Source organism: Oncorhynchus clarkii, chromosome 27 (genome assembly GCF_045791955.1).
Source record: "Oncorhynchus clarkii lewisi isolate Uvic-CL-2024 chromosome 27, UVic_Ocla_1.0, whole genome shotgun sequence".
NCBI lineage: Eukaryota > Metazoa > Chordata > Actinopteri > Salmoniformes > Salmonidae > Oncorhynchus > Oncorhynchus clarkii.
The window spans coordinates 49,763,573-49,789,097 of NC_092173.1; the positions used below are offsets into that span (position 1 = coordinate 49,763,573).

The following is a 25,525-nucleotide window of genomic DNA, read 5'->3' on the forward strand; positions in this document are numbered from 1 at the left end:
TTGCCACAAGCCACCTGGGAGGCACACCAAACATGTGGAAGAAGGTGCTCTGGTCAGATGAAACCAAAATTGAACTTTTTGGCAACAATGCAAAACGTTATGTTTGGCGTAAAAGCAACACAGCTGAACACACCATCCCCACTGTCAAACATGGTGGTGGCAGCATCATGGTTTGGGCCTGCTTTTCTTCAGCAGGGACAGGGAAGATGGTTAAAATTGATGGGAAGATGGATGGAGCCAAATACAGGACCATTCTGGAAGAAAACCTGATGGAGTCTGCAAAAGACCTGAGACTGGGACGGAGATTTGTCTTCCAACAAGACAATGATCCAAAACATAAAGCAAAATCTACAATGGAATGGTTCAAAAATAAACATATCCAGGTGTTAGAATGGCCAAGTCAAAGTCCAGACCTGAATCCAATTGAGAATCTGTGGAAAGAACTGAAAACTGCTGTTCACAAATGCTCTCCATCCAACCTCACTGAGCTCGAGCTGTTTTGCAAGGAGGAATGGGAAAAAATTTCAGTCTCTCGATGTGCAAAACTGATAGAGACATACCCCAAGCGACTTACAGCTGTAATCGCAGCAAAAGGTGGCGCTACAAAGTATTAACTTAAGGGGGCTGAATAATTTTGCACGCCCAATTTTTCAGTTTTTGATTTGTTAAAAAAGTTTGAAATATCCAATAAATGTCGTTCCACTTCATGATTGTGTCCCACTTGTTGTTGATTCTTCACAAAAAAATACAGTTTTCTATCTTTATGTTTGAAGCCTGAAATGTGGCAAAAGGTCACAAAGTTCAAGGGGGCCGAATACTTTCGCAAGGCACTGTATATACAGGTCTGACAGGCTCTTATCAGTCTGAGGGTGTCTGAGGTCTGACAGGCTCTTATCAGTCTGAGGGTGCCTGAGGTCTGACAGGCTCTTATCAGTCTGAGGGTGTCTGAGGTCTGACAGGTTCTTATCAGTCTGAGGGTGTCTGAGGTCTGACAGGTTCTTATCAGTCTGAGGGTGTCTGAGGTCTGACAGTCTGAGGGTGTCTGAGGTCTGACAGGCTCTTATCAGTCTGAGGGTGTCTGAGGTCTGACAGGTTCTTATCAGTCTGAGGTCTGACAGTCTGAGGGTGTCTGAGGTCTGACAGGCTCTTATCAGTCTGAGGGTGTCTGAGGTCTGACAGGCTCTTATCAGTCTGAGGGTGTCTGAGGTCTGACAGGCTCTTATCAGTCTGAGGGTTTCTGAGGTCTGACAGGTTCTTATCAGTCTGAGGGTGTCTGAGGTCTGACAGTCTGAGGGTGTCTGAGGTATTTCTACTGGTGCTCAGATTCAGACCAGACTGAGCTAGGAGTGAGGAGAGGGGGAGGGAGAGGGAGAGACGGGGGAGGGAGGAGAGGGAGGAGGGAGAGACTGGGAGAGAGGAGAGGGGGAGGGAGCGAGGGAGGAGAGAGGAAGGATTGGGGGAGAGAGGAGAGGGGGGAGTAGGGAGGAGAGGGAGAGGGATAGACAGGGAGGAAGGCGAGGGGGGTAGGAGAGGAGGAGGGATGAGAGGGGAGGGAGGAGAGGAGGAGAGAGGAGGAGAGAGAGAAGAGAGAGGTGGGGAGGGAAATGGGGGGGGGGTAAGAGGGGGGGGGGGGGAGAGGGGAAGATGGGATTAAGGGATGGGTAAGGAGTAAACGGGGAGGGCCGAGAAGGGAAGGGAGGAAAGGGGGAGGGAGAGATGGGGAGGGAGTAGAGGGGGAGGGAGTAGAGGAGGAAGGAGAAGAGTGTGAGGGAGGAGAGGGGGGGAGTAGAGGAGAAAGGAGGAGAGTGGGAGGGAGTAGAGGAGGAAGGAGGAGAGTGGGAGGGAGGAGAGTGGGAGGGAGTAGAGGAGGAAGGAGAGTGGGAGGGAGGAGAGGAGGAGAGTGGGAGGGAGGAGAGGAGGAAGGAGGAGAGTGGGAGGGAGGAGAGTGGGAGGGAGTAGAGGAGGAAGGAGGAGAGTGGGAGGGAGGAGAGTGGGAGGGAGTAGAGGAGAAAGGAGGAGAGTGGGAGGGAGGAGAGGAGGAAGGAGGAGAGTGGGAGGGAGGAGAGGGGGAGGGAGTAGAGGAGGAAGGATGAGGGAGAGATGGGGAGGGAGGAGAGGAGGAGGGAGAAATGGGGAGGGAGTAGAGGGGGGGATGAGGGGGAGACGGGCAGGGAGGGAGGGAGGGAGGGAGGGAGGGAGGGAGGGAGGGAGGGAGGGAGGGAGGGAGGGAGGGAGGGAGGGAGGGAGGGAGGGAGACAATTAGAACCAAACAAATCATGAGAAAACAAAAAGATAATTACTTGATACATTGGAAAGAATTAACAAAAACAGAGCAAACTAGAATGCTATTTGTTCCTAAACAGAGAGTACACAGAGGCAGAATGACCGTATTAGAGAGAGGGAGAGAGGGGGAGGGAGACAGAGGCAGGAGAGGGGGGGGGGGGGGGAAGGGGAGGGAGAGGGGGAGGGAGAGGGGGAGGGGAAGGGAGAGGGGGAGGGAGAGGGGAAGGGAGAGGGGGAGGGGGACAGAGGCAGTGTGAGTTTAGTTTCAGGAAGAACTACTTTCTACTTGAGGAGAAGTTGAGAGTAGTGAGAGTAGTTAACAAGCTAGTTTTTACAACGACTGGCTCCGGGCACATCTGGTCTCTGTAATCTATTATTTCAATCCCATCTGTGAGGGGGCTAAACGCTGTCTGGTTGAATAATTCTCCTAATATTTCCCCGTTCCTCAATCCAAAATTCTTCATGAAGAATAATTATACTCCTCTTAACGTGTCACAGAGGTGAAACTCATTGAGAGGAGGGAGGGAGGGAGGCCTGATACATACACAGAGGTGAAACTCATTGAGAGGAGGGGAGGGAGGGAGGCCTGTTACATACACAGAGGTGAAACTCATTGAGAGGAGGGGAGGGAGGGAGGCCTGTTACATACACAGAGGTGAAACTCATTGAGAGGAGGGAGGGAGGCCTGTTACATACACAGAGGTGAAACTCATTGAGAGGAGGGAGGGAGGGAGGCCTGTTACATACACAGAGGTGAAACTCATTGAGAGGAGGGAGGGAGGGAGGCCTGTTACATACACAGAGGTGAAACTCATTGAGAGGAGGGGAGGGAGGCCTGTTACATACACAGAGGTGAAACTCATTGAGAGGAGGGGAGGGAGGGAGGCCTGATACATGCACAGAGGTGAAACTCATTGAGAGGAGGGAGGGAGGGAGGCCTGATACATACACAGAGGTGAAACTCATTGAGAGGAGGGAGGGAGGGAGGCCTGTTACATACACAGAGATGAAACTCATTGAAAGGAGGGAGGGAGGCCTGTTACATACACAGAGGTGAAACTCATTGAGAGGAGGGAGGGAGGGAGGCCTGTTACATACACAGAGGTGAAACTCATTGAGAGGAGGGAGGGAGGCCTGTTACATACACAGAGGTGAAACTCATTGAGAGGAGGGGAGGGAGGCCTGATACATACACAGAGGTGATAGTCATTGAGAGGAGGGGAGGGAGGGAGGCCTGATACATACACAGAGGTGAAACTCATTGAGAGGAGGGGAGGAAGGGAGGCCTGATACATACACAGAGGTGAAACTCATTGAGGTTGTGGAAGAACAACTGGTTTAACATTTTAAATGATGTGTGGTTAGACAAGAGTTCCAAATGGTACCCTATTCCCTACATAGTGCACTACTTTAGACCAGGCCCCATAGACCACTACTTTAGACCAGGGCCAATAGTGTGCTACTTTAGACCAGGGCATACAGTGTATTACGTTAGACCAGGGTCAAAAGTGTGCTACTTTAGACCAGGGCCAATAGTGTCCACTACTTTAGACCAGGGCATACAGTGTATTACGTTAGACCAGGGCCAAAAGTGTGCTACTTTAGACCAGGGCCTATAGTGTGCTACATACCAGGGCGTATAGTGAACTACTTTGGACCAGGGCCTATAGTATGCTTTAAGACCAGGGCCTATAGTGTTCCCAGGGCCTATAGTGTACTACTTTAGACCAGGGCCTACAGTGTACTACTTTAGACCAGGGCCTACTTTTGACCAGGGCATATAGTGAACTACTTTAGACCAGGGCCTATAGTGTACTACTTTAGACCAGGGCCTATAGTGTTCACTTTAGACCAGGGCCTATAGTTTACTATAGTGAACTTTTAGACCCGGGCCCAGACCAGGGCATACAGTGTATTACGTTAGACCAGGGCCAAAAGTGTGCTACTTTAGACCAGGGCCTATAGTGTGCTACATTGGACCAGGGCGTATAGTGAACTACTTTGGACCAGGGCCTATAGTATGCTACTTAAGACCAGGGCCTATAGTGTTCTAAATTGGACCAGGGCCTATAGTGTGCTACTTTAGACCAGGGCCTATAGTGTACTACTTTAGACCAGGGCCTACAGTGTACTACTTTAGACCAGGGCCTATAGAGTGCTACTTTTGACCAGGGCATATAGTGAACTACTTTAGACCAGGGCCTATAGTGTACTACTTTAGACCAGGGCCTATAGTGTTCTACTTTAGACCAGGGCCTATAGTTTACTACTTTAGACCAGGGCCTATAGTGTACTACTTTAGACCAGGACCCATAGTGCACTACTTTAGACCAGGGCCTATAGTGAACTACTTTAGACCAGGGCCCATAGTGAACTACTTTAGACCAGGGCCTATAGTGAACTACTTTAGACCAGGGCCTATAGTGCACTACTTTAGACCAGGGCCTATAGTGAACTACTTTAGACCAGGGCCCATAGTGAACTACTTTAAACCAGGACCTATAGTGCACTACTTTAGACCAGGGCCCATAGTGAACTACTTTAGACCAGGACCCATAGTGCACTACTTTAGACCAGGGCCCATAGTGCACTACTTTAGACCAGGGCCCATAGTGAACTACTTTAGACCAGGGCCCATAGTGCACTACTTTAGACCAGGGCCCACTACTTTAGACCAGGGCCCATAGTGCACTACTTTAGACCAGGGCCCATAGTGAACTACTTTAGACCAGGGCCCATAGTGAACTACTTTAGACCAGGGCCCATAGTGAACTACTTTAGACCAGGACCTATAGTGTACTACTTTAGACCAGGGCCCATAGTGAACTACTTTAGACCAGGAACTATAGTGTACTACTTTAGACCAGGGCCCATAGTGAACTACTTTAGACCAGCACCTATAGTGAACTACTTTAGACCAGGGCCCATAGTGAACTACTTTAGACCAGGACCTATAGTGAACTACTTTAGACCAGGACCTATAGTGAACTACTTTAGACCAGGACCTATAGTGAACTACTTTAGACCAGGACCTATAGTGTACTACTTTAGACCAGGGCCCATAGTGAACTACTTTAGACCAGGACCTATAGTGAACTACTTTAGACCAGGACCTATAGTGAACTACTTTAGACCAGGACCTATAGTGAACTACTTTAGACCAGGGCCTATAGTGAACTACTTTAGACCAGGACCTATAGTGAACTACTTTAGACCAGGACCTATAGTGTACTACTTTAGACCAGGGCCCACTACTTTAGACCAGGGCCCATAGTGAACTACTTTAGACCAGGGCCCATAGTGAACTACTTTAGACCAGGGCCAACTACTTTAGACCAGGGCCCATAGTGAACTACTTTAGACCAGGGCCCACTACTTTAGACCAGGGCCCATAGTGTACTACTTTAGACCAGGGCCTATAGTGCACTCCTTTAGACCAGGGCCCATAGTGAACTACTTTAGACCAGGGCCCATAGTGAACTACTTTAGACCAGGGCCCATAGTGCACTACTTTAGACCAGGGCCCATAGTGAACTACTTTAGACCAGGGCCCATAGTGAACTACTTTAGACCAGGGCCCATAGTGAACTACTTTAGGGAATAGGGTACCATTAGGGACAGAGGAAATGCTGATGTGCTGATCCACTTGACAATGGAAAACATTTAGAGAATTTCCTCTTTCCGTAAGCCATCTCATATTTCCCAATCAGCTACTAGTTTATGACATGGGGAGAGGCTAAGCTGTGAAGTCCCACTAGCTAACACTTCAAACTCTAAAATCCTCTTTAAAGAAGGGATATTTTGAGACAACTTGTACATGGCTGTAAAGCCGATTCTTTGCATCCCAAATATGCCTTATTACACCAAAGCACGAAGAGTGAGTAACAGTAGATGCTGCTTACACCCAGAGTAGAGGGGGAGGGAGAGAGATGGAGGGAGGAGAGGGGGAGGGAGAGACGGGGAGGGGGAGGGAGAGAGATGGAGGGAGGAGAGGGGGAGGGAGAGACGGGGAGGGGGAGGGAGAGAGATGGAGGGAGGAGAGGGGGAGGGAGAGACGGGGAGGGGGAGGGAGAGAGATGGAGGGAGGAGAGGGGGAGGGAGAGACGGGGAGGGGGAGGGAGAGACGGGGAGAGGGAGGAGAGGGGGAGGGAGAGAGAGAGGAGGGGGAGGGAGAGAGATGGAGGGAGGAGAGGGGGAGGGAGAGACGGGGAGGGGGAGGGCGAGACGGGGAGAGGGAGGGAGGAGAGGGAGAGAAGGGTAGAGAGAGCATCTGTTTCGGTGGACAATTCCTCACATGTTTGAATGTTTTTGAACTGCTCTGCATTTCATCTGGCTTTTCATTAATTTAGACTGACACTGGGATCAGAAGGTAAACAGTGGGTGATATTACAGGTCGAGGCTGGCAGGGCCTCCTATTGGTTCAGAAGTTAAACAGTGTCGAGGCATGGAGGGCCTCCTATTGGTTCAGAAGTTAAACAGTGTCGAGGCAGGGAGGGCCTCCTATTGGTTCAGAAGTTAAACAGTGTCGAGGCAGGGAGGGCCTCCTATTGGTTCAGAAGTTAAACAGTGTCGAGGCAGGGAGGGCCTCCTATTGGTTCAGAAGTTAAACAGTGTTGAGGCAGGGAGGGCCTCCTATTGGTTCAGAAGTTAAACAGTGTCGAGGCAGGGAGGGCCTCCTATTGGTTCAGAAGTTAAACAGTGTCGAGGCAGGGAGGGCCTCCTATTGGTTCAGAAGTTAAACAGTGTCGAGGCAGGGAGGGCCTCCTATTGGTTCAGAAGTTAAACAGTGTCGAGGCAGGGAGGGCCTCCTATTGGTTCAGAAGTTAAACAGTAGAAGATGAATGATCTTTGAGATGGTGTTTATTTATAGACTACAGGTACATAAACTAAAGAAAATGCTATTGTGTTCTTTGAAATACATTTTCTTTTGTATACTAATATCACCAAAGCCCTTCATAAACACAAACAAATTATTATTTTTGCAATAGCATAAATGAAATGTATTTATGTGTCATTGGCTCAGAGGGGAGAGGGGTCCCTCAAGGCCAGGCTTTTCTAGTGTTAATATGTAATGATATAAAAGTGAATAAGAGATTTCCACAGCAAACCTCCTTTGTTCTTTGTTGTGAGTTTGTCCAATTGTTCTGTGCTGAGCTGCTGTGCAGTGTCTACAACAGGCCTAATGAATGAAACAAGTGGCCACAGACAGAAAGCGCTTGTTCTCCTCAAAGGCCTCTGTGTTCCTTTCAGTCACGCCAGGGGAGAAATTAATGTTAATTTCTCTACCATAAGCCGCATCCAACATGGTTTTAGAGAATTGGGCTCCCGAGTGGCACAGCGGTCTAAGGCACTGCGTCTCAGTGCAAAAGGAGTCACTACAGTACTACAGTACTAGCTAGAATGTTGTATTTTTCTTAATTGAACCTTTATTTAACTAGGCAAGTCAAGAACAAATTCTTTTTTACAATGAAGGCCTCCCCCTCTCCTCCCATAGGGCGGTGCACAATTGGCCCAGCGTCGTACGAGTTTGGCCGGGGTAGGCCGTCATTGGCCCAGCGTCGTACGAGTTTGGCCGGGGTAGGCCGTCATTGGCCCAGCGTCGTACGAGTTTGGCCGGGGTAGGCCGTCATTGGCCCAGCGTCGTACGAGTTTGGCCGGGGTAGGCCGTCATTGGCCCAGCGTCGTACGAGTTTGGCCGGGGTAGGCCGTCATTGGCCCAGCGTCGTACGAGTTTGGCCGGGGTGGGCCGTCATTGGCCCAGCGTCGTACGAGTTTGGCCGGGGTAGGCCGTCATTGGCCCAGCGTCGTACGAGTTTGGCCGGGGTAGGCCGTCATTGGCCCAGCGTCGTACGAGTTTGGCCGGGGTAGGCCGTCATTGGCCCAGCGTCGTACGAGTTTGGCCGGGGTAGGCCGTCATTGGCCCAGCGTCGTACGAGTTTGGCCGGGGTAGGCCGTCATTGGCCCAGCGTCGTACGAGTTTGGCCGGGGTAGGCCGTCATTGGCCCAGCGTCGTACGAGTTTGGCCGGGGTAGGCCGTCATTGGCCCAGCGTCGTACGAGTTTGGCCGGGGTAGGCCGTCATTGGCCCAGCGTCGTACGAGTTTGGCCGGGGTGGGCCGTCATTGGCCCAGCGTCGTACGAGTTTGGCCGGGGTAGGCCGTCATTGGCCCAGCGTCGTACGAGTTTGGCCGGGGTAGGCCGTCATTGGCCCAGCGTCGTACGAGTTTGGCCGGGGTAGGCCGTCATTGGCCCAGCGTCGTACGAGTTTGGCCGGGGTAGGCCGTCATTGGCCCAGCGTCGTACGAGTTTGGCCGGGGTGGGCCGTCATTGGCCCAGCGTCGTACGAGTTTGGCCGGGGTAGGCCGTCATTGGCCCAGCGTCGTACGAGTTTGGCCGGGGTAGGCCGTCATTGGCCCAGCGTCGTACGAGTTTGGCCGGGGTAGGCCGTCATTGGCCCAGCGTCGTACGAGTTTGGCCGGGGTAGGCCGTCATTGGCCCAGCGTCGTACGAGTTTGGCCGGGGTAGGCCGTCATTGGCCCAGCGTCGTACGAGTTTGGCCGGGGTAGGCCGTCATTGGCCCAGCGTCGTACGAGTTTGGCCGGGGTAGGCCGTCATTGGCCCAGCGTCGTACGAGTTTGGCCGGGGTAGGCCGTCATTGGCCCAGCGTCGTACGAGTTTGGCCGGGGTAGGCCGTCATTGGCCCAGCGTCGTACGAGTTTGGCCAGGGTAGGCCGTCATTGGCCCAGCGTCTTACGAGTTTGGCCAGGGTAGGCCGTCATTGGCCCAGCGTCGTACGAGTTTGGCCGGGGTAGGCCGTCATTGGCCCAGCGTCGTACGAGTTTGGCCAGGGTAGGCCGTCATTGGCCCAGCGTCGTACGAGTTTGGCCGGGGTAGGCCGTCATTGGCCCAGCGTCGTACGAGTTTGGCCGGGGTAGACCGTCATTGGCCCAGCGTCGTACGAGTTTGGCCGGGGTAGACCGTCATTGGCCCAGCGTCGTACGAGTTTGGCCGGGGTAGGCCGTCATTGGCCCAGCGTCGTACGAGTTTGGCCGGGGTAGGCCGTCATTGGCCCAGCGTCGTACGAGTTTGGCCGGGGTAGACCATCATTGGCCCAGCGTCGTACGAGTTTGGCCGGGGTAGACCGTCATTGGCCCAGCGTCGTACGAGTTTGGCCGGGGTAGGCCGTCATTGGCCCAGCGTCGTACGAGTTTGGCCGGGGTAGGCCGTCATTGGCCCAGCGTCGTACGAGTTTGGCCGGGGTAGGCCGTCATTGGCCCAGCGTCGTACGAGTTTGGCCGGGGTAGGCCGTCATTGGCCCAGCGTCGTACGAGTTTGGCCAGGGTAGGCCGTCATTGGCCCAGCGTCGTACGAGTTTGGCCAGGGTAGGCCGTCATTGGCCCAGCGTCGTACGAGTTTGGCCGGGGTAGGCCGTCATTGGCCCAGCGTCGTACGAGTTTGGCCAGGGTAGGCCGTCATTGGCCCAGCGTCGTACGAGTTTGGCCGGGGTAGGCCGTCATTGGCCCAGCGTCGTACGAGTTTGGCCGGGGTAGACCGTCATTGGCCCAGCGTCGTACGAGTTTGGCCGGGGTAGGCCGTCATTGGCCCAGCGTCGTACGAGTTTGGCCGGGGTAGGCCGTCATTGGCCCAGCGTCGTACGAGTTTGGCCGGGGTAGGCCGTCATTGGCCTAGCGTCGTACGAGTTTGGCCGGGGTAGGCCGTCATTGGCCCAGCGTCGTACGAGTTTGGCCGGGGTAGGCCGTCATTGGCCCAGCGTCGTACGAGTTTGGCCGGGGTAGGCCGTCATTGGCCCAGCGTCGTACGAGTTTGGCCGGGGTAGGCCGTCATTGGCCCAGCGTCGTACGAGTTTGGCCGGGGTAGGCCGTCATTGGCCCAGCGTCGTACGAGTTTGGCCGGGGTAGGCCGTCATTGGCCCAGCGTCGTACGAGTTTGGCCAGGGTAGACCGTCATTGGCCCAGCGTCGTACGAGTTTGGCCGGGGTAGGCCGTCATTGGCCCAGCGTCGTACGAGTTTGGCCGGGGTAGGCCGTCATTGGCCCAGCGTCGTACGAGTTTGGCCGGGGTAGGCCGTCATTGGCCCAGCGTCGTACGAGTTTGGCCGGGGTAGGCCGTCATTGGCCCAGCGTCGTACGAGTTTGGCCGGGGTAGGCCGTCATTGGCCCAGCGTCGTACGAGTTTGGCCGGGGTAGGCCGTCATTGGCCCAGCGTCGTACGAGTTTGGCCGGGGTAGGCCGTCATTGGCCCAGCGTCGTACGAGTTTGGCCGGGGTAGGCCGTCATTGGCCCAGCGTCGTACGAGTTTGGCCAGGGTAGGCCGTCATTGGCCCAGCGTCGTACGAGTTTGGCCGGGGTAGGCCGTCATTGGCCCAGCGTCGTACGAGTTTGGCCAGGGTAGGCCGTCATTGGCCCAGCGTCGTACGAGTTTGGCCGGGGTAGGCCGTCATTGTAAATTTGTTCTCAACTGTCTTGCCTAGTTAAATAAAGAAAAAAGATGACAGTACGGCCAACCGGCCTCACAACCGCAGACCACGTGTATGGTGTCGTGTGGGCGAGCGGTTTGCTCATGTCAACGTTGTGAACAGAGTGCCCCATGGTGGCGGTGGGGTTATGGTATGGGGCAGGCACAAGCTACGGACAACGAACACAATTTAATTTTATCGATGGCAATTTGAATGCACGAAAATAATGTTACGAGATCCTGAGGCCCTTTTTATTAAAGGCATCTCTAACCAACAGATGCACATCTGTATTCCCAGGTCATGTGACATCCATATATTAGGTCCTAATGAATGTATTCCCAGGCATGTGAAATCCATAGATTAGGGCCTAATGAATGTATTCCCAGTCATGTGAAATCCATAGATTAGGGACTAATGAATGTATTCCCAGTCATGTGACATCCATAGATTAGGGCCTAATGAATGTATTCCCAGTCATGTGAAATCCATAGATTATGGCGTAATGAATGTATTCCCAGTCATATGAAATCCATAGATTAGGGCCTAATGAATGTATTCCCCAGTCATGTGAAATCCATAGATTAGGGCCTAATGAATGTATTCCCAGTCATGTGAAATCCATAGATTAGGGCCTAATGAATTCATTTCAATTGACTGAATTCCTCATATGAATTGTAAATCAGTCAAATCTATGAAATTGTTGCATTTTGTGTTTATATTTTTGGTTCAGTATATAGCTTATCTTGCCAGGATAAATCCATTACCTATCAGTATGATTAAAATGTACTGCTGAAAACAGGCTATTATTTTCTGTAAAACACTTTGAAGAGTCCAGGGCCCCTCTTTCCTTTCTCTGGGACATGGAGATGCAGTCACACAGCAGCACCCTATTCCCTATGGGCCCTGGTCTAAAGTAGTGCACTATGGGCCTTGGTCTAAAGAAGTGCACTATGGGCCCTGGTCTAAAGTAGTGCACTATGGGCCCTGGTCTAAAGTAGTGCACTATGGGCCCTGGTCTAAAGTAGTGCACTGGATAGGGAAGGTGGTGCCATTTTGGACTCAGCCACAGACTAACGTAAATAAAACAATTCTTACTGTTTCTTTTAGCTTTACTTTCAAGCCCCATACATCATTCCCCTGTCATACTGTCAAAACAAATCATTGGTATACGATCCCCTAATGGCATTTCCTGTTTGAGAAATAATTACAGAGTATAATGATATAGCTTTTGAGACCCTCCCTAATGGCACCCTATCCCCAGTATAGTGCACTATGGACCCTGGTCAAATGTAGTGCACTATAAAGGGAATAGGGAGAAATTTGGTACACGTGAGTATTGAGTTGGCTAAGGTGACAGTCACAGGCCCTAAACAGTGGGGTTAGCCAGTTCACAAGAGAATATGTCTTCTTCGTGGCTCAGAAGAGAATATGTCTTCTTCGTGGCTCAGAAGAGAATATGTCTTCTTCGTGGCTCAGAAGAGAATATGTCTTCTTCGTGGCTCAGAAGAGAATATGTCTTCTTCGTGGCTCAGAAGAGAATATGTCTTCTTCGTGGCTCAGAAGAGAATATGTCTTCTTCGTGGCTTCATCTACGTATTCTGTTTATTGGTCAAACGGATGAACTACCAATTGACTGTTTCCTCAATTTATAAACATAATTTACTGTGGTCTCTTTTGAGACGATCCCTTTAATATGTAGTTAAGTAGAGGTGTGTGTGAGAGGGTTGTTGTAACCTTTACTCAGATCACAATACAACATTGTACCATACGCTACAATAAGGTCTGATACAGGGTTGTTGTAGCCTTTTTGTGACCTAGTACAATATCATTCAACACAATGCTATTTTCATGGTCCATCCAATCACATTTGGAATTGACAATAAATATGGACATCAATTCAATATAAAAGGTTTCAGTACATTGCCTCAGGCAGCCAACCTACTCAGTTACTCTGAATGTGCTATGCCTGACATCACTGTTCGGCTGCAAACTGACGTCTGGCATAGCTATGGCACTACCAGGCTAACTGCATTGTTGAGTCTCCGTTACACCAGCCTGAGGGTGAGCAGAGCCCCATGCAAGACACAGCCCAGCCTGAGTGTGAGCAGAGCCCCATGCAAGACACAGCCCAGCCAGAGTGTGAGCAGAGCCCCATGCAAGACACAGCCCAGCCTGAGTGTGAGCAGAGCCCCATACCACGCTCAGTTAAGGGCAGTTAAAGGGCTCAGTATTCCATTAGTCTTGCTCGCCAGAGTCATGGCTCTGCAGTGTGGTCGTGGTTGTACACTACAAGTTTGCATTTCCTGCTTTACACGGAAAATTCTCCGCAACAAAAGGGTGATCAAATTAAGATCCTACATCTGTAACAGGCCTACAGCTGCAATATCTGATAGGACGGATCTAATCTGTACTAAATTAAAATGGAACAATGAAGTTGATGACCACTTTCTCATACATAAAGAGGACATTAATAGTGTAATAACAGAACTGTTACCAAGCGTCTCCTCTCCTCTTCCACTGTGTTCAGTAGCTGGGAGAACTCCTTGAACGACTGAGCTGGAAAAGAAAGAACATACAGTATGTCTTTAATCTGTCATCTAATATCACTTCTGGGTTAAAGGTCATATACACAGTATGAACATGTGAGTTAAAGTTCAAATGAACGTGGGAAACATCAATGTGGCAGGGGATCGATATAGGTTCCATTAAGTAAATATGCATTGATCTATAGTGTCGGGTACTTAAACTAATGTAATGGAGTTTACAGGTCAGAGTATGTTAAACTAATGTAATGGAGTTTACAGGTCAGAGTATGTTAAATTAATGTAATGGAGTTTACAGGTCAGAGTATGTTAAATTAATGTAATGGAGTTTACAGGAGGAGTCAATGGATTAAATCATTAGAATGGGATCAATAAGCATGACAACATAGGGCCCTGGGTTCAATAAGCATGACAACATAGGGCCCTGGGATCAATAAGTATGACAACATAGGGCCCTGGGTTCAATAAGCATGACAACATAGGGCCCTGGGTTCAATAAGCATGACAACATAGGGCCCTGGGTTCAATAAGCATGACAACATAGGGCCCTGGGTTCTACTGGGTCTGTATTTAGACAATGTCTCAGTAGGAGAGCTGATCCAGGATCAGTTTAGCCATTTCAAATGTAGTCAACAACATTACATGGTGACCTGGTTCTACACTTCTTCTCGCTAGAAGACAACTCTCTGTATGACATACAGTAGGGCACAGAGGTTTTCCTGATCACATGGCCAGGAAAAACCTCCAGGTCCTGACTCAAGCCTAGGGTACACTGAGGCGTTCAGCCTGTCTAAACATGGTGAGGGAGGGCCATGGTGGAATCTTCCTGCCGATATTATTTCATTATGTCCATAATTGTTCAAACGGTATACTTTAAAAATGTCTGAACTCTGGATAGGGCCAGAAACTCAAGGCCTAAACTAGCCTACTACAGTGTACATACAGTATCAACGTTAAAACATTCAGCTTGTGAAATACTGTATACACACAGCACTGCATGTGTGCTATAGTAACGCTACAGTACGGCTGGAATAATATAGTACCATTACAGTAACAGAACTCTCCCATGGCTGAACCCTGGAGCCATTACAGTAACAGAACTCTCCCATGGCTGAACCCTGGAGCCATTACAGTAACAGAACTCTCCCATGGCTGAACCCTGGAGCCATTACAGTAACAGAACTCTCCCATGGCTGAACCCTGGAGCCGTTACAGTAACAGAACTCTCCCATGGCTGAACCCTGGCTAGACTGGAGCCATTACAGTAACAGAACTCTCCCATGGCTGAACCCTGGAGCCATTACAGTAACAGAACTCTCCCATGGCTGAACCCTGGACCCGTTACAGTAACAGAACTCTCCCATGGCTGAACCCTGGAGCCATTACAGTAACAGAACTCTCCCATGGCTGAACCCTGGAGCCATTACAGTAACAGAACTCTCCCATGGCTGAACCCTGGAGCCGTTACAGTAACAGAACTCTCCCATGGCTGAACCCTGGAGCCATTACAGTAACAGAACTCTCCCATGGCTGAACCCTGGAGCCATTACAGTAACAGAACTCTCCCATGGCTGAACCCTGGAGCCGTTACAGTAACAGAACTCTCCCATGGCTGAACCCTGGCTAGACTGGAGCCATTACAGTAACAGAACTCTCCCATGGCTGAACCCTGGAGCCATTACAGTAACAGAACTCTCCCATGGCTGAACCCTGGACCCGTTACAGTAACAGAACTCTCCCATGGCTGAACCCTGGAGCCATTACAGTAACAGAACTCTCCCATGGCTGAACCCTGGAGCCGTTACAGTAACAGAACTCTCCCATGGCTGAACCCTGGAGCCGTTACAGTAACAGAACTCTCCCATGGCTGAACCCTGGACCCGTTACAGTAACAGAACTCTCCCATGGCTGAACCCTGGACCCGTTACAGTAACAGAACTCTCCCATGGCTGAACCCTGGAGCCGTTACAGTAACAGAACTCTCCCATGGCTGAACCCTGGAAGCGTTACAGTAACAGAACTCTCCCATGGCTGAACCCTGGACCCGTTACAGTAACAGAACTCTCCCATGGCTGAACCCTGGAGCCATTACAGTAACAGAACTCTCCCATGGCTGAACCCTGGCTAGACTGGACCCGTTACAGTAACAGAACTCTCCCATGGCTGAACCCTGGAGCCGTTACAGTAACAGAACTCTCCCATGGCTGAACCCTGGACCCGTTACAGTAACAGAACTCTCCCATGGCTGAACCCTGGACCCGTTACAGTAACAGAACTCTCCCATGGCTGAACCCTGGAGCCGTTACAGTAACAGAACTCTCCCATGGCTGAACCCTGGAAGCGTTACAGTAACAGAACTCTCCCATGGCTGAACCCTGGACCCGTTACAGTAACAGAACTCTCCCATGGCTGAACCCTGGAGCCATTACAGTAACAGAACTCTCCCATGGCTGAACCCTGGCTAGACTGGACCCGTTACAGTAACAGAACTCTCCCATGGCTGAACCCTGGAGCCGTTACAGTAACAGAACTCTCCCATGGCTGAACCCTGGACCCGTTACAGTAACAGAACTCTCCCATGGCTGAACCCTGGAGCCGTTACAGTAACAGAACTCTCCCATGGCTGAACCCTGGAAGCGTTACAGTAACAGAACTCTCCCATGGCTGAACCCTGGAGCCATTACAGTAACAGAACTCTCCCATGGCTGAACCCTGGCTAGACAGGACCCGTTACAGTAACAGAACTCTCCCATGGCTGAACCCTGGCTAGACTGGACTCGTTACAGTAACAGAACTCTCCCATGGCTGAACCCTGGAGCCATTACAGTAACAGAACTCTCCCATGGCTGAACCCTGGCTAGACTGGACCCGTTACAGTAACAGAACTCTCCCATGGCTGAACCCTGGCTAGACTGGACCCGTTACAGTAACAGAACTCTCCCATGGCTGAACCCTGGCTAGACAGGACCCGTTACAGTAACAGAACTCTCCCATGGCTGAACCCTGGCTAGACTGGACCCGTTACAGTAACAGAACTCTCCCATGGCTGAACCCTGGCTAGACTGGACCCGTTACAGTAACAGAACTCGCCCATGGCTGAACCCTGGCTAGACTGGACCCGTTACAGTAACAGAAGTCTCCCATGGCTGAACCCTGGCTAGACTGGACCCGTTACAGTAACAGAACTCGCCCATGGCTGAACCCTGGCTAGACTGGACCCGTTACAGTAACAGAAGTCTCCCATGGCTGAACCCTGGCTAGACTGGACCCGTTACAGTAACAGAACTCTCCCATGGCTGAACCCTGGCTAGACAGGACCCGTTACAGTAACAGAACTCCCCCATGGCTGCATACACTGCAGCAGGGATTTTGGCCCACTCCTCCATACAGACCTTCTCCAGATCATTCAGGTTTCGGGGCTGTCGCAATACGGACTTTCAGCTCCCTCCAAAGATGTTCTATTGGGTTCAGGTCTGGAGACTGGCTAGGACACTCCAGGACCTTGAGATGCTTCTTACGGAGCCACTCCTTAGTTGCCCTGGCTGTGTGTTTCGGGTCATTGTCATGCTGGAAGACCCAGCCACGACCCATCTTCAATGCTCTTACTGAGGGAAGGGGGTTGTTGGCCAAGATCTCGCGATACATGGCCCCACCCATCCTCCCCTCAATACGGTGCAGTCGTCCTGTCCCCTTTGCAGAAAAGTATCCCCAAAGAATGATGTTTCCACCTCCATGCTTCACGGTTGGGATGGTGTTCTTGGGGTTGTACTCATCCTTCTTCTTCCTCCAAACAGGGCGAGTGGAGTTTTGACCAAAAAGCTCTATTGTTGTCTCATCAGACCACATGACCTTCTCCCATTCCTCCTCTGGATCATCCAGATGGTCATTGGCAAACTTCAGACGGGCCTGGACATGCGCTGGCTTGAGCAGGGTGACCTTGCGTGCGCTGCAGGATTTTAATCCATGACGGCGTAGTGTGTTACTAATGGTCTGTCTGTCTGTCTGTCTGTCTGTCTGTCTGTCTGCCTGTCTGTCTGTTCTCCAATAAGTCTATGCCAGACAGTGTAACACCTGTAACACTACAGTACAGGAGGTTCCTGTTAAAGACTGCCTTTATCACCTCATCAGCAGCACAGGCCTCTCAGCTGGAGACCCTGCCTGTCCCAAATGGCAACTTATTACCTATATAGTGCTGTGCATACAGTAGTTCCTTATGGACCATAGTCAAAAGTAGTGCCCCATATAGGTAAATAGGGGGCAATTTGTGATGCTGCTGCTGATGGGAGGAGATTAGACGCTTAAGAGAGGAAATGGAAGTCAGAGAGAGGTAACCAGGGTTACAGCTTGACCGGGAAACGGAGGAGAAAACCACCAATAGGTCTGAGTCATGGAGAGAGAGAGAGAGAGAGAGAGAGAGAGAGAGAGAGAGAGAGAGAGAGAGAGAGAGAGAGCGAGAGAGACAGAGAGAGAGAGAGAGAGAGAGAGAGAGAGAACAGAGAGAGAACATAGAGAGAGAACAGAGAGAGAGAACAGAGAGAGAGAGAACAGAGAGAGAGAGATAGAGAGAAGAGAGAGAGAAGAGAGGGAGAACAGAGAAAGAGAGAGAGAGATAGAGAGGGGGGGGGGGGTGAGAAAACCTGACACCTTCAGCACAAAGGGAGACAAACACCTACCTGGAGGTGACAGCATTCCCTCCCCCTATGCTCCCATAGACACAACCACGACAACATGAACAACAACGCCTATAAGAAATCCCACTATGCCCTCAGATGAACCATCAAACAAGCAAAGCGTAAATTCAGGATTAAGCTCTGACGGATGTGGCATTGACTATTACAGACTACAAAGGGAAACCCAGACGCGAGCTGCCCAGTGACGCAAGCCTACCAGACGAGCTAAATGCCTTAAATGCTGGCTTCGAGGCAAGCAACACTGAAGCATGCACGAGAGCACCAGCTGTTCTGGATGACTGTGTGATAACGCTCTCTGTAGCCGATGTGAGCAAGACCTTTAAACAGGTCAACATTCACAAAACCGCGGGGCCAGAAGGATTAACAGGACATGTACTCAGAGCATGTGCGGACCAACTGTCAAGTGTCTTCACTGACATTTTCAACCTCTCCCTGACCGAGTCTGTAACACCTACATGTTTTAAGCAAACCACCATAGTCTCTGTGCCCAAGGAAGTGAAGATAACCTTCCTAAATCCTTGCCGCCATGTAGCACTCACGTCTGTTGCCATGAAGTGCTTTGAAAGGCCGGTTATGGCTCACATCAACAGCATCCTCCCGGATACCCTAGACCCACTCCAATTCGCATACCGCCTCAGCAGGTTCACAGATGACAGAATCTCAATCGCACTCCACACTGCCCTTTCCCACCTGCACAAAAGGAACAGCTATGTGAAAATGCTGTTCATTGACTACAGCTCAGTGTTCGACACCATAGTGCCCACGAAGTTCATCACTAAGCTAAGGACCCTGGGACTAAACACCTCCCTCTGCAACTGGATTCTGGACTTCCTGACGGGCCGCCCCCAGGTGGTAAGGGTAGACAACAACACATCTGCCACGCTGATCCTCAACACTGGAGCCCCTCAGGGGTGTGTACTTAGTCCCATCCTGTACTCCCTGTTCACCCACGACTACGTGGCCAAACACGACTCCAAAACCATCAATAAGTTTGCTGATGACACAACAGTGGTAGGCCTGATCACAAACAATGACAAGACAGCCTATAGAGAGGAGGTCAGAGAACTGGCAGTGTGGTGCCAGGACAACAACACCTCCCTCAATGTGAGCAAGACAAAGGAGCTGATTGTGGACTACAGGAAAAGGCGGGGCCTGTAGGGGTTGTTCTATCTATCAGCTAACATGTAAAATTTAAATTCTGGCAGAAAACCTAAAATGACTAACAACAATGAGAAATTGTTTGATAGAGAATGTAAAAACTTAACAGAAACTGAGAAGACTATCCAACCAAAAACACAGAGAACCAGAAAACCTGAGCCTTCACTGTGGTGAATCACTAAAACAATACAGAAATACACTACGGAAAATGAGGGAACAGCATGACAGAAAACAGCTCAATGTGATTGAAGATTCCATTGAATCAAATCACTTCTGGGAAAAGTGGAACACACTAAACAAACAACAGCACAAAGAGCCATCTTTCCAAAATGGAGACGTATGGAAAACCACTCCTCCAACCATTTTCAGCCATATAACAAAGAGCAAACAGCAAAAACATTCACATGATAAATTACAAAACTTAGAATCAGCTATTAATGTGCCAGTGGATGAGCACATGAGACGTGGCTTTTAAAAAAGGTGTATTTATTTATTTCACCTTTATTTAACCAGGTATTTATATATATAACCCTAACCCTTTATTTGACCAGGTATTTATATATATAACCCTTTATTTAACCAGGTATTTATATATATAACCCTAACCCTTTATTTAACCAGGTATTTATATATATAACCCTAACCCTTTATTTAACCAGGTATTTATATATATAACCCTAACCCTTTATTTAACCAGGTATTTATATATATAACCCTAACCCTTTATTTAACCAGGTATTTATATATATAACCCTTTATTTAACCAGGTATTTATATATATAACCCTAACCCTTTATTTAACCAGGTATTTATATATATAACCCTAACCCTTTATTTAACCAGGTATTTATATATATAACCCTTTATTTAACCAGGTATTTATATATATAACCCTAACCCTTTATTTAACCAGGTATTTATATATATAACCCTAACCCTTTATTTGACCAGGTATTTATATTTTTAACAATAACCCTTTATTTAACCAGGTATTTATATATATAACCCTAACCCTTTATTTAACCAGGTAGGCCAGTTGAGAACAAGATCTCATTTACAACTGCAACCTGGCCAAGATAAAGCAAAGCAGTGCGACAAAAACAACAACACATGGAATAACCAAACATACAGTCAATAACACAATAGAAAAATCTATGTACAGTGTGTGCAAATGTAGAAGATTAGGGAGGTAAGGCAATAAATAGGCAATAGAGGTGAAATAATTACAATTTATCATTAACACTGGGGTGATAGATGTGCAGATGATGATGTGCAAGTAGAGATACTGGGGTGCAAAAGAGCAAGAAGATAAATAACAATATGGGGATGAGGTAGTTGGATGGGCTATTTACAGATGGGCTGTGTACAGGTACAGTGATGGGGAAGCTGCTCTGACAGCTGATGCTTAAAGTTAGAGAGGGAGGTATGGGTCTCCAGATTCAGAGATTTTTTGCTATTCGTTCTAGTCATTGGCAGCAGAGAACTGGAAGGAAAGGCGACCAAAGGAAGTCTTGGCTTTGGGGATGACCAGTGCAATATACCTGCTGGAGCTCGCGCTACGGGTGGGTGTTGCTATGGTGACCAGTGAGCTGAGATAAGGCAGGCCTTTACAGAGAAAAGACTTGTAGATAACCTGGAGCCAGTGGGTTTGGCAACGAATATGTAGTGAGGGCCAGCCAAAGAGAGCACACAGGTTGCAGTGGTGGGTAGTATATGGGGCTTTGGTGACAAAACTAATGGCACTGTGATAGACTACATCCAGTTTACTGTTGGAGGCTATTTTGTAAATGACATCGCCGAAGTCGAGGATCGGTAGGATAGTCAGGTTTACAATGGTATGTTTGGCAGCGTAAGTGAAGGAGGCTTTGTTGTGAAATAGGAAGCCAATTCTAGATTTAATGTTGGATTGGAGATGGTTAATGTGAGTCTGGAAGGAGAGTTTACAGTCTAACCAGACACCTAGGTATTTGGAGTTGTCCACAAGTCAGAACTGTCCAAAGTAGTGATGCTAATCGGGTGGGCAGGCGGGTACGGGCAGCAATCATTTGAAGAGCATGCACTTAGTTTTACTAGCATTTAGAAGCAGTTGGAGGCCACGGAAGGAGTGTTGTATGGCATTGAAGCTCGTTTGAAGGTTTGTTAACACAGTGTCCAAAGAAGGGCCAGATGTATACAGCCACGCTCAAGGTCCTAAACAATATCATAACCGCTATCGATAAAAGACAGTACTGTGCAGCCGTCTTCATCGACCTGGCCAAGGCTTTCAACTCTGTCAATCACCACATTCTTATCGGCAGCTGTGATCTCTTCCCAACACTGTAAGTATCCCTCTCATTCCCATAATATTGTACTATAAATGTATTTATTAAATGCTTTAGGTTAAAATAATTACTCTTTTACTATTTTGAAACACTCTTTGTCATCACCGTGCTGTGGGTCTCCAATCCCTCTCAATTTGTCAAGTCACAAGCCTCCACTGGTGCAAAAACAACAAGTGTGCAGTTAAAATTGGTATAAAACACACACATTTCTTCCCAAAGGGCCGTGAGGTGAGGCAGGGACGCAGCATAAACCCCACCCTATTCAACATATATATCACAGAATTGGCGAGGGCACTAGAACAGTCTGCAGCAACCACCCTCATCCTGCTAGAATGTGAAGTCAAATGTCTACTGTTCGCTGATGATCTGGTGCTTCTGTCCCCGACCAAGGAGGGCCTACAGCAGCACCTAGATCTTCTGCACAGATTCTGTCAGACCTGGGCCCTGACAGTAAATCTCAGTAAGACTAAAATAATGGTGTTCCAAACAAGGTCTAGTCACCAGGACAACAAATACAAATTATAGAAACTGTTGCCCTAGAGCACACAAAAAACTATACATACCTCAGCCTAAACATCAACACCACAGATAACTTCCACAAGGGTGTGAACAAACTGAGAGACAAGGCAAGAAGGGCCTTCTATGCCATCAAAAGGAACATAAAACTCAACATCCCAATTAGGATCTGGCTAAAAATACTTTCATCAGTTATAGAACCCATTGACCTTTATGGTAGTGAGGTCTGGGGTCCGCTCACCAACCAAGAAATCACAAAATGGGACAAACACCCAATTGAGACTGTGCATGCAGAACTTAGTGTACAACACAAACAAACAATTAGCCCGATATCCACTAATGATCAAAATCCAGAAAAGAGACGTTAAATTCTACAACCACCTAAAAGGAAGTGATTCCCAAACCTTCCATAACAAAGACATCACCTACAGAGAGATGAACCTGGAGAAGAGTCCCCTAAGCAAGCTGGTCCTGGGGCTCTGTTCACAAACAGACACAAACAGACCCAAAGAGACCCCACAGAGCCCCAGGACAGCAACACATTGAGACTAGAGGTTGACCGATTAATCGGAATGGCCGATTAATTAGGGCCGATTTCAAGTTTTCATAACAATCGAAAATCTGTATTTTTGGGCGCCGACTTGCCGATAAAAAATATAGATAGAAATAAAAAAAATTACCTTTATTTAACTAGGCAAGTCAGTTAAGAACACATTCTTATTTTCAATGACGGCCTAGGAACGGTGGGTTAAATGCCTTGTTCAGCGGCAGAACGACAGATTTTCACCTTGTCAATCTTGCAACCATACAGTTAACTAGTCCAACGCAAAAACGACCTGCCTCTCTCTCGTTGCGCTCCACAAGGAGACTGTTACGCGAATGCAGTAAGCCAAGGTAAGTTGCTAGCTAGCATTAAACGTATCTTATAACAAACAATCAATCATATACACTAGTTAACTACACATGGTTGATGATATTACTAGATATTATCTAGCGTGTCCTGCGTTGCATATAATCTGACTGAGCATACAAGTATCTGACTGAGCGGTGGTAGGCAGAAGCAGGCACGTAAACATTCATTCAAACAGCACTTTCGTGCATTTTGCCAGCAGCTCTTCGTTGTCGGTCAAGCATTGCGCTGTTTATGACTTCAAGCCTATCAACTCCCGAGATGAGGCTGGTGTAACCGAAGTGAAATGGCTAGCTAGTTAGCGCGCGCTAACTAAAGGGACGGAAGCTATACTGTTACACTGGCAATAGTAAAGTGCCTATAAGAACATCCAATAGTCAAAGGTTAATGAAATACAAATGGTATAGAGAGAAATAGTCCTATAATAACTACAACCTAAAACTTCTTACCTGGGAATATTGAAGACTCATGTTAAAAGGAAACACCAGCTTTCATATGTTCTCATGTTCTGAGCAAGGAACTGAAACGTTAGCTTTCTTACATAGCACATATTGCACTTTTACTTTCTTCTCCAACACTTTGTTTTTGCATTATTTAAACCAAATGTAACATGTTTCATTATTTATTTGAGGCTAAATGGATTTTATTGATGTATTATATTAAGTTAAAATAAGTGTTCATTCAGTATTGTTGTAATTGTCATTATTACAACAACAACAAAAAAATCATTGGTATCGGCTTTTTTGGTCCTCCAATAATCGGTATCGGCGTTGAAAAATCATAATCGGTCGACCTCTAATTGAGACCCAACCAAATCATGTGAAAACAAAAATATAACTATTTGACACACTGTAACCAAAAAACAGAGCACATTGGAACACTGTCTGTCCCTAAACAGAGAGTACACAGAATACCTGGCCACTGTGACTGGCCCAAAGGTAAGAAAAACCTTGACTATGTACAGATGTAGTGTGCATAGCCCTGCTATTGAGAGAGGTCGCCATGATCTGGGTGCCCAGGTGTCATCCATTTTCCTTATTATCCCCTGTGTATTTATACCTGTGTTCTCTGTCTGTTTGTTGCCAGTTCGTCTTGTTCGTTCCATACCATTCTAACCAGCGTCCTGTCAGCTCCTTTCGTTTCCCAGCCTCTCTTTTCTTGTCCACCTCTGCTTGTCCTGACCCTGTACCCGCCTACCTGACCTCTCTGCCTGACCCTGTACCCGCCCACCTGACCCTGAGCCTGCCGTCCTGTACATTTTCCTTACCCTGGATTTTCGACCCCTGCCTTGACCTGTCTTTGCCTGCCCCTGTTGCCACAATAAACATTGTTACTGCGACAGTCTGCATCTGGATCTTACCTTGATGCCTGATAGCCATAGGCAGATGTGCACACTGCCCACAAAATGAGGTGGAAACTGAACTGCACTGCCAAATGTATGACCACATTAGAGACACATATTTCCCTCAGATCACAAAGACCCACGAAAAAAATTTAAAACAAATCAAACATTGATGACCTCCCATATCTGTTAGGTGAAATACCGGAGTGTACCATCACCGCAGCAAGATGTGTGGTCCGTTGCCATGAGAAAAGGGAAACCAGTGGAGCACAAACACCATTTTAAATACAACCTATATTTATCGGTTAATTTAATTTTCCTTTCATACTTCAACTACTTGCATCATTGTTACAACGCTGTACATAGCCAATAATATAACATTTCAAATGTTTATATTCTTTGAAAATAAATGTGAGTGTAATGTTTACTAATGCTTCCCTTGTTTATTTCCCATTTGTTGATTGTCTATTCCATTTGCTTTGGCAATGTAAACATGCGTTTCCCATACAACTAAAGCCCTTTGAACTAAATTTAATTGAGAGGGGGAGAGAGAGAGATAGGGGGGAGGAGAAACAGGGGAAGAGAGAGACAGAGAGAGGGGGGAGAGAGAGAGATAGGGGGGAGGAGAAACAGGGCAAGAGAGAGACAGAGAGAGGGGGGAGAGAGAGAGATAGGGGGGAGGAGAAACAGGGGAAGAGAGAGACAGAAAGAGCGGGGAGAGAGAGAGATAGGGGGAGGAGAAACAGGGGAAGAGAGAGACAGAGAGATAGAGGGGGAAGAAAGAGAGAAAGAGAGAGAGGGTGAAGAGAGAGAGAGAAAGAGAGAGAGGGAGAAGAGAGAGAGAGAAATAGAGAGAAAGAGGGGAGAAAGAGAGAGAGGGAGGAGAAAGAGAGGGGGAGAAGAGAGAGAAAGAGAGAGAGAGAGAGAGAGAGAGAGGAGAAAGAGGGGGGGGATTGTTATGGTCGGTCCACCATTTGCGAAGTGAAACTTGGTCAAAATAAACTTTTGATTTCACCTAATTAAAACATTCTATCATAAAGAGCGCACATGTTGAACTTCATAAAAAACATCTGGTCCCCATCTCATGAGGTTAAATAAAACAATTACTATAGTGTTATAGTGCCTATTAAAGTAACAGGGTTGACTGTAACAGGGTCGTGGATGTAATCTTAAATCAGCCATAAATCCCCAGGGGGAATGGCAGCTTGTTGTCTATATTATAGAGCACTTAATTTAATGTAACAAGCTTTTAAAATGCAATGTTGGTGCAACATTTTTACTTAAAAT

At 48.3% G+C, this 25,525-nt stretch overlaps 1 protein-coding gene across 2 annotated transcripts in view; it reads right to left on the bottom strand.

Annotated features, from left to right (window-relative positions):
• The window catches only part of LOC139385663 (rho GTPase-activating protein 42), a 225,947-nt gene that overhangs the window by 156,249 nt on the left and 44,173 nt on the right, over positions 1-25,525 (bottom strand). For both annotated transcript variants that reach the window (XM_071130909.1, XM_071130910.1), the window contains exon 3: positions 13,252-13,313. In XM_071130909.1, coding sequence (XP_070987010.1) covers positions 13,252-13,313 — 62 coding nt within the window. The remainder of the gene's footprint in view (positions 1-13,251; positions 13,314-25,525) is intronic.